Here is a 16,615-nt window from a genome sequence, read left to right on the forward strand (position 1 = left end):
GTGCCTTGTTGCGCTGTTTTGAGTACTCCACCAACATGGCCAGTGGCAATGACGCCGTTCTCAGCTTAACTATCCCACTTCTATGCCTCCTTGAAAAAACAATTCGGGCGATGATGGAAGAGGATGTGGCACAGGATGAGGAGGAGGAGGAGGATGAAGAGGTAACATTTCCAAGGCTTTCAGGGCAGTCATTCGCAAGGGGCTCCGAGGGTGGGTTCCTGCACACGCAAACGCCAGGGACGCAATTGTCCAGCAGGGGCACAGTTCTGGAGGATGAGGAGGATGAGGAGGAGGAGGAGCTGGAGGAGGAGATGGAACCATGTTCACAGCAGGGTGGCACCCAGGCCAGCTCATGGCCATCACTGGTGCGTGGCTGGGGGGATACAGAGGACACGGACGATACACCTCCCACAGAGGACAGCCTTTCGTTGCCTCTGGGCAGCCTGGCACACATGAGCGATTACATGCTGCAGTGTCTCCACAACGACCGCCGAGTTGCCCACATTCTAACTTGTGCTGATTACTGGGTGGCCACGCTGCTGGATCCCCGTTACAAGGACAACGTACCGTCCTTAATTCACTCACTGGAGCGCGATCGCAAGATGCGCGAGTACAAGCGCACGCTGGTAGACGCCATGCTGCTGGCATTCCCATCTGACAGCGGGGCCACAGTGGAAGCACAAGGCAGAGGAGGAGGAGGAGGAGGTCGCCAACGCAACCAGGGCACCGCCAGCACCTCAGAAGGCAGGGTTAGCATGGCCGAAATGTGGAAAAGCTTTGTCAGCACGCCACAACAAACAGCAGCACCAGCAGCTCAGATGGAACGTCTTAGCAGGAGGCAGCATTTTACCAACATGGTGGAGCAGTATGTGTGCACACGCCTACATGTAGTGAATGACGGGTCTGCCCCCTTCAACTTCTGGGTCTCCAAATTGGGCACATGGCCTGAGCTTGCCCTTTACGCCTTGGAGGTGCTGGCGTGCCCTGCAGCCAGTGTATTATCTGAACGGGTATTTAGCACGGCTGGGGGCGTTATAACAGACAAGCGCAGCCGCCTGTCCAGAGACAATGTGGACAAGCTCACGTTCATTAAAATGAACCAGGCATGGATCCCACGGGACTTTTCCGTACCTTATGCAGAATAGCAATGGATACCGACCTTACCCACCCATTGTTCCATTTTTGCTCTTTCTCACTCTTTTGGGGTGTACCCTCATTTAAAATTTTTGAAAAGAAGCAGTGTTGGCTACCTCGTCCTCCTCCTCAGGGCCAGATTAATGTAGGGGCTATTGGAGCTGCAGCTCCAGGCCCCTACCTTTTATATAGGCCCCGGGTTGGCCATATTCACTGTTACCGCTCTTCTGTCACTTGTAAACACAGAAGTCTGGCTTCTATGCTCGCTTCTATGCTCGCTTCCCCAGGCAGCACCCTCAGAACCTCCCCACACAGCGTGAAGGCCGGACAAGGAGGGACAGTTGGCGATGCATGGATGTGTTTATGGGCTTCAGAGACAGCATCCCATGTTGAATTAGGCATGCATGGCTGCACCCTTCCTCCTCTGGGTGCATGGCAAGGCACGGCCCTTAAGGCCCTTCAAAATCCTCAGCACCAAGCCCATGATGCTGTTAATCCGGCCCTGGTCCTCCTCCACCGCCGCTTCCACCTACACCGCCCATAGGTGTGCGCAGCCTATTGCATTAAGGTGTGCACCCCAAAGTTGAAATACACATGCATGTGTTTGCCAGCAGGGAGAGTAATGTATCGGGGCCATGTACCTGTAGGCAAGGAGAAATAGAGCAGAGCAGGTCCCAGGGAGATCTTTCCCATCTCCTCACTGGCAATGCTATGTGCCCTAGGTGATTAGGGTGTGCCCAGGCACACCCAGCACACCCTGTGCGCACGCCTATGTCACCGCCACATCCACCACCACCTCAACCTCCCTCCTACTCCATATGGGCCTCGTCCTTCAGAGATGAAGAAGAACATTGTTTTATTTTTCTGTTTTTTTTTGTTGTTTTAAGTTATTTCCCTATCCACATTTGTTTGCAGAGCACTTGCCATGCTCTTAATTACGTTTTGCTGCCATTTGCAGCACTCTAGCCCTTTCCTTTGGTGTTTTAGAGCCATTTTAGTGCCTTAAAGTTCGGGTCCCCATTGACTTCAATGGGGTTCGGTGTCCGGGAAAAGTTCGGTAAAAGTCCGGGACACGGACCCGGACTTTTTTTTAAAGTTCGGCCGAACCCGTCGAACACGGACATCTAGGTGTCCGCTCAACCCTAAATATTACTGATCCATACAATAAAGTTTTTTTTTTTTTTTTTCTACATACGGTAGTAAATCGCAAGCCAATCAAATATGACATGAACTGTCTTTGCATCTTCGACTGAAATCTAATTTTTTTTATTTAATTTTTTTTTTATTATATGTTCTATAGGACCTCCGCTTTTAGAAAACCACTTTCCTACCAGACACTTTCACCCCCTTCCTGCCCAGGCCAATTTTCAGCTTTCAGCGCTATCTTTGAATGATGATTGCGCGGTCATGCAATACTGAACCCAAAAAGTTTTTATCATTTATTTTGAGACAGAGCTTTCTTTTGGTGGTAATTAATCACTACTGGGTTATTTATTTTTTGCTAAACAAATAAAAAAAGACCATAAATTTTGCAAATAAGTTGATTTTCTACTTCACTGATGGGTTCTGATGAGGCTGCACTGATGGGCGCTGATGAGGCTGCACTGATGATCAGTGCTCTGATTATCAGTGTAAATGTCCCCTGTCACAGGAAAGCTGAATATCGGCTTTCCTTTCCTCAGACAGTGACAGCGCTGGGGAAAGAAAATGCAGATAAATAGCATTTGTTTACGTGTGATCAGCTTTGATTGGACACAGCTGATCACATGGTAAAGAGCCAACGTCATTGGATTTTTATCATGATCCGTGATGCTCTCTGTCTCAGAGATACGCTGTAAGCCCCAGGGGGCCCGCATGCATGCATGACCAGAATAGGAGGACATTGTATGACCTCCTCCCAGAACAAGAGCAGTCCCACCTAGCCGTCATTGTATAATAGGCCGGGCGGGAATCAGTTAAATGGTGTTTGCAAAAATATTTTTCATTTTATTTAAAATTTTATGTTTATATGAAGCATACCTAAATATGCTATCTTGCTTTTGAAATTTTGATGGCTTTCACCTTATTATGAATACATTGCAAGCCTTGGATCAAATAAACCTGCAGTACTTCACACAGGGCTCTTTGTACAATCACTGGGAATAAGAGATTCAAGTTTTGTCACTTAAATGGGTAGACAGCATTGCCAATTGGTTAATTTCTCTTTCGTTTTTCTTCTTAGCTATAAACACACAAATGTAAATGACTTAAAATGTGAGGGTCGCCCAATGGAGATACCCAAAGACTTATCTAGCCACCTGGATGTTATCTACACATATTCTGTGACTTTTCAAGTAAGTGTTTGTAATTTATAATTATCTTCTGTGGAAGTTTGTCATATCTTAATGTATTAAACTAAAAAGTAAACTTTTTGTATTTTAAAATGTTTCTTAATTTGCCATTATGTTTTAAAGTGATTGTAAAGTTTTTTTTATTTTTTTATTTATTTTTTTCAATAAAAATAACAAGCATGTTATACTTGCCCCCTCTGTGCAGTTGGTTTTGCACAGAGCAGCCTGGATCCTCCTCCTCTTGGGTCCCTCTTCGGCTTTCTTGGCCCCTCCCTCCCTTTGAGTGCCCCCATAGCGAGCATCTTGCTATGGGGGCACCCGAGCCGAGTCAAAGCTCCGTGTGTCGCTTCAGACACGGAGCTGAGGTTTGGGCCCACCCCCTCTCCTCCTTATTGGATAACTGACTTTGACAGCAGCGGGAGTCAATGGCGCCGCTGCTATGTATTAGCCAATGAGGAGCAGAGCCCCAGATGGCTGAGATGGTCGTGGACATCGCTGGATCGAGAGGGAGCTCAGGTAAGCATTAGGGGGGGCTGAGGGGGGCTGCTACACACAGAAGGCTTTTTAACTTAATGCATTAGGATAAAAAAAAAAAAAAACCTTCTGACTCTACAACCCCTTTAACACTTAACCATTTTTATTTCTTATAGTCATTTAGTCCTGTAAAGAGCAAATATTGCTTATGTATATTTCCTATACCACAACTCTATGTAAGCACCTTCTGTACTAAAACTAGACTTTGAAAAGTTATACAATTTTTATTATATTGCACATTAAAAAATAAACTGGCCATGCATACACATTACAGTATATAGGAGGTCTTTTAAGAGTTTAGATACCCTTTCTTAAAATGTTTTGTTGTTCTTTTATTTATTTATTTATATATATATATATATATATATATATATATATATATATATATATATATAAGGATCCTGTTCCCTTAAAGCATGAATAACAGTGCTTGTGCTGTGTATTTTGGCCCCTGTATCATATAAAAAAAACATGGCTGTCCTGCCTGGTTCTGCTCTCCCCCTGTAAACTGACCAAAGTTTTTCATGGCTGCTGAGCCCTGACACCGTGGTCAGTTTACGTGCCTCCGTCATCCGCAGCTCTCCTCTGCCCTCTCCCTCCTCACCTCCCTGCCTGTCAGCTCGTGACAGTGCCACTCTGCTCCCCTCCTGCTGCAATAATAACTATAGAATTTTCATGTAATTTCCCCTGTTAAATAACGGTGTGTTCCTGTGTCTGTGCTATATAAAAAAGATGCCGCTTTCTACCTTATATCAGTGCGTCTCCTGGCACTCACGTGACCGCTTGGCTCTCTCTCCTCTCTCCTCCTCAGCTGACCTCAGCGGGAGTTCTCGGCCCCTGTAGCTTTCAGCCTGGGAGAGGAGAGGAGTCACGTGAGTGCCAGGAAATGCACTGATATAAGGTAGGAGTCTGCAACCTTTTTATATAGCACAGACACTGGGACACATGTCGTTAGGGGATGGCATGAATATACTATAGTGGCTTAACAACCACTGTAGGAACATGTTGCTCCAGTCTCCCTTATCTGTAGGCCTAGGCTCTTCGTCATATGAAATCTATTGAAAAGGGGTCCAGGGTTTCCCTTGAGCAGGTGAACATGCGCCATGACCTTCATGTATAACCTTCTGGAGATGGAGCCTGACAACAAATTTTACAGGAAGGCAAGTATGTCTCTTTTTTTGTAATTCAAAAAATTAAAGCAAACCCAAAAGCAAATATTTTATTATATTACAGCTTATCAATTCTTTGATACAGTATGATTGCTGCACTAGTTTTTTTTTTTTTTTAGGCTTTCCTTCCTTTTATTTTCTTCTGGTGAGCCAGCGTATAAGTCTGTTGTTCTTAAACAGAATGAGCTGTCATGCAAAATGTAGCATTTAGTGTTGAGACAAGCCATTTACTACTGACAGGGGTGTTTACAATGATCCGTTTTTAATAAATTATATCTACTTCCGTGCAATAATTTAGAGGATTTATAGGGGGCAGCAGCTGTCACCAAGTGATATGTCCCCCAGCAGTGAGTATATATCTAGAATGATGTAGTGTTAACTGATCCCTTGATGCTGCTGTGCTTCTCCAATCCAAACAATAAATCCAAATTAGATCCAAAAACAACTAAATGGTCTACAATACACCTCCCCTGTGATGGAGGAATCAAATGTCTACTTACATGAGTGATTATTCCTACTTATTGTGGTGTCCTAATTAATATGAATAATAGAAATAACGATGGGTGAAAAAAAAAACATGGTGTACTACAAAACATCTCCCCTCAAAATGCTAACAAATATATCAATAATACACTTAAAAATCTATCCATATAAAAAATGCAATTGTTCTCATAGTTAAAGTAGTGCTCCTCGTGCAAATGTGCAATTATTGTGTTGGAACTTCAAAACACCTCCCACAAAAGTATACAGTAAACCCCCCTCTATTGCGGGGGTTACGTTCCGGACTCACCCGCGAAAAGTGAAAATCCGCGAAATAGAAAAACCCTTTAAAATACACTGTAGGCATTTTTTTTACTGTCACTGTACTTTTAAAAGCATTTTAAGGTCTTTAACTACCTCCCACCCGGCCATAGTACATATACGGCCGGGCGGGAGTCTCGTCCTTCTGAATGGACGTTCCGGAACGTCCTTCAGAAGGAGAGAGATCGCGCCGCCGCGGGCACGCGCAGCGGCGCGATCTCGATGTGCCTGTGTCCCTCGGACACAGAGCAACATCATTCGGCAGGAGGGCCCTGTGATTGGCCCTCCTGATCACATGACGGCTGTGTCCAATCACAGCCGTCATGTAATGTAAATAGAGCCGTTGTAACGGCTTCGATCTCTTCTCCCCCTGACAGATCCTGTCAGTGAGGAGAAGAGGGATGATCGGTGCTGCTGCGGGGGTGATCAGTGAGTATTTCTAATTACTCACTGATCACAGGGGGGGTCTGTGCTGGTAATCAGAACATTGATTACCAGTGCAGCCCTGGGGGGGGGGGGAGGGGTGCCACTAAGCCACCAGGGATGCCCACCCATGACCACCAGGGATGCCCACTATGGCCACCAGGGATGGCAAGCAGGGCTCAGAGAGCCCTCCCTATCAGTGTTGTCCACCAATGCCATCTATCAGTGCTGCCCACCAATACCCATTATTGCCATCTATCAGTACCGCCCACCAGTGCCCATTATTGCCCACCAGTGCTGCCTATCAGTGCCGATCAGTGCCACCGATCAGTGTCGATCATTGCCGCCCAACAGTGCCACCTATCAGTGCCCATCAGTGCCGCCAATCAGTGCCCATCAGTGCTGCCTATCAGTGCCCACCAATGCTGCATATCAGTGCTATCTATCAGTGCCACATATCAGTGCCCATCAGTGCTGCATATCAGTGCTACCTATCAGTGCTGCATATCAGTGCCACCCCATCAGTGCCACCCCATCAGTGCCCCTCCATCAGTGTCTCCTCATCAGTGCCTGTCAGTGCGGCATCATCAGTGCTCATCGGTGCAGGAAAAAACATATCTATTTACAAAATTTTATAACCTAAACAAAAAAACTTTTTTTTTTTCAAACTTTTCAGTATTTTTTTATTTGTGCGCCAAAAAAGAAAAAACCTGACGGTGATCAAATACCACCAAAAGAAAGCTCTATTTGTGGGGAAAAAATGACACAAATTTGGTTTAGGTACAGCGTTGCATGACCGCGCAATTGTCATTCAAATTGCAACAGCGCTAAAAGCTGAAAATTGGTCTGGGAAGGAAGGGGGTTTAAGTGCCCTGTATTGAGGTGGTTAAACACACTTTTAAAACAATAGAAACTCATTTAAACACATAAAAGATACTGAGAGTCAGAGCAAGAGCTATGGAAAACACAAAAATATTTCATTTTCAATGATTAAATTAGTAAAATAACATTACAGAAAAAAACGCAATATACCGGGACCGCAACAACTGAACCGCGATAGAGCGGGGGTTTACTGTACATACTGTTCATAAACAATCCTAGGTGCTTTGGTCAGCATGCAAAGTGAATGTTTCCTTTTGAATTGTGACACTCTTGCTCCCCCTTCAGGACCACACTGCAATTCCTTGACACCTTTATAAATAAGAAGGTAAGTCTGCACTTGTAAGTTGCCCACTATCTCCAGGCTGCCCCACAAGGGATGTAGTTCCAGTTCCCTCCTTACTCCTCTAAGCGGACCATAGGATGTAAATCAAAAGTAAAAAACCTATAGTGTTATCCTATTTTTTTTTTTTTTTTAATAAATAAATTTGTAAAAATTGCACTTGCAGGTTAAAAGTATACACTGGTCCTTGAAAATTACAATGTCCGGGTCGCTGCTGCGTACCTTAGTCTTTAATGATGAATCAAGAAGTGATGCAATTAGCCCCGTCCAACGCGTGTCGTCGGGAGCGGCCTATGAATGATCAGATTTTTTTTTATTAATGTAAAACCTTTAGACCAAAAGAAAAAAAAAACTGTTGGCTGTAACTGCTTGTGTAACTGCTGTTTGAGTTGGCGTTTGGCTTTAGTTTTATTAGTGTATGTGAATCTAATAGTGCATCTAACATTCCCCTCCCCCTAGGCTGACAATGCTGTTGTCTAAAGGTTGTCTATAGCTGCCCCTGTGCTTAGAGTGGGGGCACTGTAATACAGGAGGTATATTGCTGGCAGATCATCGGGTATTAACAAAGGAATAAAGCCTGAACAATAAAACTAATGCAGCTAATGATTGGTAAGCTGCAATATATTACATTTTTGGTTTTGCTTTTAAGATTGATTATTCATCAATGTTTATTTTAAAGTTGAAATCTGTGCTAATGTAGTCCAAATACAAGAGCCATGTGTTTCCGTATAGAAGTGCAACGGTTTATCAGGCATAAGGTAAAAGCAGCTTCAGTGCCCAGGCTGATGGACAGTACAGGCCAAACCCCTTTTTTATTAGTTGCAGAAGGGGTGTGCTTTATTGAGAGCATGTGTATTTTGGGCCATTCAGCTCAGTACTTTTTCAGTTTGGGAAGTAGTGCTGGGGGAAAGGGAGTGGGGGGTTGTGGGGAACTTGAAGGGTGCACAGCAGGTGACCCACTTGAGCGCAGATTTGTATGAGTTCAAAAACCCATTACTGGCTTCTACACTGAACAGAATTATAAACGCAGCACTTTTTTTTTTTTTTTGCCCCCATTTTTCATAAGCTAAACTCAAAGATCAAAGACTTTTTCTATGTACATAAAAGGCCTATTTCAAATATCGTTCACAAATCTGTCTAAATCTGTGTTAGTGAGCACTTCTCCTTTGCCAAGATAATCCATCCACCTCACAGGTGTGACATATCAAGATGCTGATTAGACAGCATGATTATTGCACAGGTGTGCCTTAGGCTGGCCACAATAAAAGGCCACTTTTATCACACAGCACAATGCCACAGATGTCCCAAGTTTTGAGGGAGCGTGCAATTGGCATGCTGACTGCAGGAATGTCCACCAGAGCTGTTGCCTGTGAATTGAATGTTCATTTCTCTACCATAAGCCGTCTCCAAAGGCATTTTAGAGAATTTGGCAGGACATGCTCCCAGCCTCACAACCGCAGACCATGTGTAACCACACCAGCCCAGGACCTCCACATCCAGCATTTCACCTCCAAGATCTTCTGAGACCAGCCACCCAGTCAGCTGCTGCAACAATCGGTTTGTATAACCAAAGAATTTCTGCACAAACTGTCAGAAACCGTCTAAGGGAAGCTCATCTGCATGCTCGTCATCCTCATCGGGGTCTCGACCTGACTGCAGTTCGTCGTTATAACCGACTTGAGTGGGCAAATGCTCACATTCGATGGTGTCTGGCAGTTTGGAGAGGTGTTCTCTTCACGGATGAATCCCGGTTTTCTTAGATCTTTGAGTTCAGCTCATGAAAAATGGGGGCAAAAACAAGTGCTGTGTTTTAAAATAAAGAGATTAGTGTCACCATGAGATGACACTGTGGACACTGGGATAATTCTGTGCCTCGTCCTAGTTAATAATGTCAAGAGAAGAATATAGATAATTGGACTTTGTTGGCACAACGACAGGACAATACGTCGTAAAAAATAATATAAAAATATATTTTTTACAACGTATTGTCCTGTCGTTGTGCCAACAAAGTCAAATTATCTATATTCTTCTCTTGACAAGTGTTGCATTTTATAATTTTGTTCAGTATAGTATGAACTGACAGGCTTCTGAATTCTAAATCGTCCTAGTAGGGCACTCTGGAACAATACAGAAAAACACGTGTTTTTGCTTGAATGTAACTTGCTGCTCACCATAGCTGTGTGTATGTACGATAACCTTTTTATGTCCTGAAAGCTGCTGCTTCAAGTGCTAAAGTTATTTGTCTGCTGTGCCAGTCCAACAATCATCTTACCTTACCATTTTAATATACAAGATCTTCTTCATCTTTTAGGAAAATAATACCAATAAATGGGCATCTCGTTGGGATTACATCCTGGAGTCCATGCCACACACAAATATTCAGTGGTTCAGGTAAGCCCCGGGGAAAATGTATTTAAAAAAAAAATCGTTGCAGATTCCTACCATTTTCTACTCTGAAGAAAAGCTCTTTGTTCTTCTATGTCTTTTTGGATACTGACTCTGAATGGGAGGGACTGTTTCAAAATTGATCAGCTAAGACACTTGCAGTGATCTGAGGAAACTGTGTCAGCATCCGAAGTGATTAACCCTTTAAGAGCTTCTCGCCCAGACTCAAATTTTTGTTGCAGAGGCTGCCCAAAATCTGACTTCAACCTTAGTGCAGAATTCTGGGAAAATCAGTGAGCCAGTCAAACAAGCAGGAAATTGTATTTCTGAGGGCATTCCGTACACCAACTCTTCAGATTCAGAATACTTAATCCCAAAGGGAAATCATTAAGATACAAAGACAACACAAAATCACAATAATGAACAGAAACCAGATACAATAACAATAAAATTACCAGTAGCAGAAATGAATACCAAATAAAATTATAAATACTATGCTGTAATAAACCATACCATCCTATTCAAATACTAAATAGTATAAATTAGTGGTGCGCCGAAATTTTGGCCGAAAATGGACCTATCCCATTTGGGCGAAAACTGATCAAAGATGCCGAAAATTAATGGCCACAAAAGGGGGGCGCAGCCTTCACTTCCCTGTCGGGCGTTTATCTCCTCTTTGTTCCTCCGCCGAGCATCGGCCGCTTTAGTCTGAGCAGCTACACTGGTTGGTAGGATGGCCAGCCGACTGGCGTCTAGCAACCAGTGACGTCCCGAGGAGAGGACCCAGAATGCAAAGCGGAGGAGGATCTTCCTCATCCTCCTCCACGCCTATTCCAGAATGGCTTCACCCACCTCCTCCCTTCATGTGCTGTGGAAGGCTGTGCTGCAGAAGGTAGTGTCTCTCTTTCTCTCTCTCTCTCTCTCTCTCTCCCTCTCTCCCCTACATTTTATGATTTCCTGTTAAATGACTTTAATATCAGGGATAATGTGATTATAAGGGCAGTATAGCCTTCAACATCAGTTTTCCATGGCTGCAGGACTAGCATGTTCTCAAGTCACTGGTGGCTTGTTTTTTCTGGATATCAATGTGCCACATCTAAATTATCAACTATTCTCTCTCTCTCTCTCTCTCTCTCTCTACACATCTAAATTATAAACTATTCTCTCTCTCTCTGACATGGAGGAGCCGGCGTGTGGGAATGTTAATCCCACAAGTTTTTTGGAGGAAAAGTCGTTTTCGGCCAAGGGCATCCTGAATTTTTGGTTTCTGTTTCGGTCCAGAATTTTCAATTCGGTGCATCCCTAGTATAAATAACACTGATTGAAAAATAACAGAAAATCAAACTACTAAAATGCAAATATTACTCCACTTTCTCTAACATTACACAAAAATCATGTTAATGAATCCTTAATCATAAATTAAGCATGTATGAAAAGTCATTAGCCTTAGTGAATATAAATCTTTTTGTTAAACGCCTGTTTTCCTAGTCTGCTGTGTACTTATTCTTTCTTTTATTCTATGGAATGTATAACTGTCAGAGCTTCAACTGGAGAGCTTCAGGCTAGATTTTTGTACAAAATAAATCTGAAAACTGTTTCTACAAAATTGTACAGCCCCAATTCCATTTGGGACGCCTTGTAAAATCTACATAAAACAAGAATGCATTGATTTGCAAATTTTATTAACCCAATTTTTTTCACAGTGAAAATAGAAAATGTATGAAATGTGAGAAATAGTACCATTTTAAGAAAAAAGGTAATTTTGAAATTGATCTCACAGCATGTCTCAATAAAGTTAAGACAGGGCCATGTTTACCATGGTGTAGCATCCCCTCTTCATTTAACAACACTGTAAATGTCTGGGAACTGGAGTTTTTGGAGAGTAATGTTGCCCCATTCTTACCTGATATAGGATTCTAACTGCTGGGTTTACTTTGTTGTATTTATTGTTTCAAGATGTACAAAATATATTTTCTCTATCGCTCATTGACAGACGTAGTCTTCTTGATTCTCAAGAGCTGGGTTATGTTGTCTCCGCAGGAGTAGGACTAGGCAGAAAGACAAAACGTTCTGGCTCCACCTTAGGGGCAGTCCCTGAGGGTATATCCTCCCTCTCTCTGCTACAGGGAATCATTTTTTTTCTGTCTAGTCAGGAGTAAGGACCTAAGTTCCTTGCTGGGATCTTTTGGTCCTGGCAAGACTTTTTTCTTTAAGAAAAAGACATTTTTTAGGTAGTTTTTCTCCAGTGTTTTTCCTGTGAGATCTTCAAGCAAAAATGCCGGACTGGGCGACACTTGTGGTCACCCCAGCCGGCCTACGAGCGCGCGCAGACCATGGCATTGCGCTTGGTCGGCCGCGACACATTCAAGTAAGTATGCGGGGCCGGGCGACGTGCTGGATGTTGAGATCCAGTGGTCACCCCGGTTTCTGCCTACGAGCGCGTGCAGACCAGAGCTTCGCGCTGGGTCGGCCGCGACGGAGTCCCAGTGGAGGGACTGACCTTGCGAGTTAAAAGTCTCGCTTGGACGCCAGGAACCTGAGAGTCGAGGCGTCCGGAGTGGTCCACAAACCCCCACCCCGGTGGAGAGGGTATTGTGAAGAGAGGGTGCCTGTCGGTTCGGTATGGTGAGTAAACGTTCCCTTTTTTTCTTTCCTCGTTATGAGGCAGTATGAATTATGGGCCCCTCCATACATGGTCAGTATATATCTGACACTAAAAGTCCCCCTTGTAAATACAGTATGTGTTTGTGGGAAATGGACTTGGTTTGAGAGCTAACACTCTACCCAGCAGACTGTAGCATTACAGCAGACATAGGAGGTATATCCTACCTTATTTGTAGTGTATCTCCTGTAGATCAATCAATCGCCACTCAGCAGAGATGCAGGTGGATGTGCTGGGAAAAACGATTTCGGCGGTCCGCCGCCATTTTGCCGTAGACCAGGTGCATGCATGTCCTCAGGTCACGCCGGCCGCCATGTTTTTGGAGTCGAATGTCTCCTGTATGGGGGCGGCCATGTTTCATGAGCCCAGCTACCTCGTGGAGAGCTGGGAACGCCGGAAGGCGTACACAGGGGGCGGAGCCACGTCCTTCTACCCGGGAAAAAGCAACAGCTCCTTCCAGTCTGTAAAAGACAGACGCTGACTGCAGTTGGTTGGAAACTTCACTGCATCGGTTGGTGAGCCTTGGGGGTCCCTCTCTCTCTCTGTGGGATCGAGAAGCAGGTACTCTGAGGGGCGCTATTGCGCTAGGGGGAGACACAAAAAAAAAAAAATTAAAAAAAAAAAAAAAAAAAAAGTTTTTTTTTTGTGTTTTCTGGCAAAGGTGTCCTGAATTAACAGGGACCCTGCCACTCATGTATCTCCTCCGGATCCCCTCGAGGGGTCTGTGGGATCCTCCAGCACCCCACTGACGATTGAATCATTGTCCGCTATTATGGAAACTTTTGTGTCCCGGGTGGAAGTGGCTTGTCAGGGACAGGGCGCAAGTAAGCGACCCCCGCCTAACCCCTTATTATCTGAAACCTCGGATTCAGACTCTGAGCCTATTTCTGCAGTTGCAGGTACTTCATCTGGTATTGGTGTCTCGTGTACTGTCTTTTCAGACAGTGAGGAGGATGTTTCGGCATCAGCCATAGCCAGAGAGGAAGCGTTGGTAAACGCACTCATTGTATCTGTTCAAGAAACCTTAAGATTACAGGGTATTCCGTCAGAAATAGCTGAAACTGAAATCCCTTTTGGGACTAAAAAACGCATCAAAGTGGCGAAGGTTTTTCCATTGCCCAAATGTTTTGGCAATCCAATCAAAGAAGAATGGAGTCTGCCAAAACGCATTTCTACTATTTCTAAACGCATTAACAGGCGTTATCCGTTTGAGGAAACCCTCATTAAGAAATGGACAGAACCACCTGTGGTGGATTCACCAATTGCTAGATTGAATAAAGCCACGGTTATTCCTCTAGAAGACGCTCCGTCTTTTAAAGATCCAGTGGATCGCAAGATAGAAGCTATGTCTCGCACCATGTTTACCTTGATTGGATCAGCTTTCAGACCAATAATTGCTATTGGTCTGGTTTCGCAGGCTGTAACTGTATGGACCAAGTGGTTACGCCGGGACCTAGAAGAGGTCCCTCAGGCGGTATCAGATTTGTTGGAACAGATGATACAGGGGTTACAGTTTGTGTGTGATGCGGCGTTAGACGCCACTTCATTATTGGCGCGAGCATCTGTCTCAGCGGTGGTTCTCAGGCGTACACTGTGGCTAAGAGGTTGGTTAGCCGACCAAGGTTCCAAAAAAGCATTAGCTAATACCCCCTTTTTAAGAGAGCGTCTATTTGGAGCCAACTTAGATGAGATCATTAAGGATCTCACGGGTGGAAAGAGCACCTTTTTACCGCAAAATTTTAAAGGTAAAGGAACTCGTCAAAGACGAGGGCCTTCTTTTTCTGCTCACAAGAGGTTTTTTCGTCCCGCGGGTGAAAAAATTAAGTCCTCCAAAGCTCCTGCAGGAGGCGTCAGGGGTCGTTGGTCGGGCAAGCAAAAGCCCGCCCCCTCTAGACCTGAAGATAAACCGTCCAAAGCCTGAAGGTGCGCCCCCACCCATAACTGGGGTGGGGGGACGTCTTCGCCGGTTCCCGGATCCATGGCTTTCCAGAATCCCGGACAGATGGGTTTGCGAAGTCATAAGGTCAGGGTACAAGATCGAGTTTCGATCTCTCCCACCGGCGCGATTCTTCCCTTCCAATAGCCGACTATCCCCGGATCGTTTAGACGATCTGCGGAGAGCAGTCACAGATTTACTACAACAAGGAGTGGTAGTCCACGTCCCTTGGACTGAACGCTTTCAGGGGTTTTATTCAAACCTATTTACAATACCCAGGAAAGAGGGCAAAGTGCGTCCAATTCTGGACTTAAGGGCACTCAATTCTTTTGTCTACATAAGAAGATTCAGAATGGAGTCCATTCGCACAGTAGCAGCCTTTCTGCATCCAGGGGATGTCCTAGCGTCCATAGACATCTAGGACGCATATCTTCACATTCCCATTTTTCGCAGGACATCAGCGGTTTCTACGCTTTTCCGTAGAAGAGAACCACTATCAGTTTGTGGCGTTACCTTTCGGTCTCGCCACGGCTCCGCGGGTCTTCACGAAGGTGTTGGCCCCAATGTTGGCACTTCTGCGCCAAAGAGGCATATCGATTCTAGGTTACCTAGACGATCTTCTGCTTCATGCAGAGTCTCTTCAGACCTTGCTACAAAACATAGAAATTACTATGATTTCTTTACAGGAATTCGGGTGGCTGGTGAACCAGCAAAAGTCATTTCTGGTTCCCACCCAGAGGCTCGAATATCTGGGTCTAATTCTAGACACAGTCAGGACAAGAGTTTTTTTCTTCCGGTAGGGAAACTCCGAAAGATTCAATCAGCAGTCCAGTTGTTACTATCCAACAGCTGGTCTTCCCTTCGGACTTGCATGAGGGTTCTGGGGTTGATGGTGGCTTCCTTCGAAGCAGTCCCATTTGCCCAGTCCCATACCCGAATTCTTCAGCAAGAGATTCCTCTCAGATGGAATCGGAATCCGGAATCCCTGGACAATCAGATCCGATTGAGCAAACAGACCAGAGAGTCTCTGGTCTGGTGGCTTCGGTCTCCGATGCTCAGCCAGGGAAAGTCATTTCTGCCAATATATTGGACGACAGTGACCACGGATGCCAGTCTATCCGGATGGGGAGGAATTCTCGGTCAGTTATCTGTCCAGGGACTTTGGTCCCCGGAAGAATCCAGGTTACCGATTAAATGTATTGGAACTGAGAGCGATCAGACTTTGTCTGATTCACTGGACCGAGCAGCTCCAGGGCAGCCCGGTTCGGATCCAGTCGGACAACGCCACGGCCGTGGCTTATGTCAATCACCAGGGGGGCACCAAGAGTGTCCGAGCGGCCAAAGAAGTGGCTTGCATTCTTCGCTGGGCGGAACGATTTGTTCCAGCAATCTCTGCGGTGTTCATTCCGGGGGTGGAGAATTGGCAGGCAGATTATCTCAGCCGTCAGACTCTGGATCAGGGGGAATGGTCCCTCCATCCAGACGTTTTCCACCAGTTGTGCCTACGATGAGGCACCCCGGATATGGATCTGTTGGCATCTCGATTCAACAGGAAAGTTCAGAGATTCGTGGCTCGCTCCCGCGATCCTCTAGCAGAAACCGCAGACGCACTGATCGCCCCGTGGGGGCAATACCAGCTAATGTATGCCTTCCCTCCTCTTGGGTTACTGCCAAGACTTCTTCGCAGGATAGAGGAGGAAGGAATTCCAGTAATCCTGGCAGCTCCGGACTGGCCTCGTCGAGCTTGTTACGCCGACTTGGTCAGACTGATGGCGGACGTCCCGTGGAGACTTCCTCTCAGGGAGGATCTACTGTCTCAGGGACCGATCTTCCATCCTGCTTTACGATCGCTGGTTTTAAACGGCCTGGTTATTGAGACCCAGGTGCTGAAGGACAAGGGATTGTCAGCTTCAGTTATTCCTACTCTAGTTAAAACAAGGAAAGCGACTTCCAGAAAGATTATCATCGTACATGGAAGTCTTATATTGTGTGGTGTGAATCCCTTGGGTTCCATCTACA

At 45.2% G+C, this 16,615-nt stretch overlaps 1 protein-coding gene across 1 annotated transcript in view; it reads left to right on the forward strand.

Annotated features, from left to right (window-relative positions):
• Positions 1 to 16,615, forward strand: part of LOC309559567 (transmembrane 9 superfamily member 2-like) — a 132,250-nt gene that overhangs the window by 59,824 nt on the left and 55,811 nt on the right. Inside the window, exons 7-8 of the mRNA XM_082262876.1 lie at positions 3,356 to 3,467; positions 9,925 to 10,004. Of these exons, the coding sequence (XP_082119002.1) occupies positions 3,356 to 3,467; positions 9,925 to 10,004 (192 nt within the window). The remainder of the gene's footprint in view (positions 1 to 3,355; positions 3,468 to 9,924; positions 10,005 to 16,615) is intronic.

Source organism: Pelophylax lessonae (genome assembly GCF_965119305.1).
Source record: "Pelophylax lessonae genome assembly, chromosome: 7".
In the NCBI taxonomy this organism is placed as follows: Eukaryota; Metazoa; Chordata; class Amphibia; order Anura; family Ranidae; genus Pelophylax; species Pelophylax lessonae.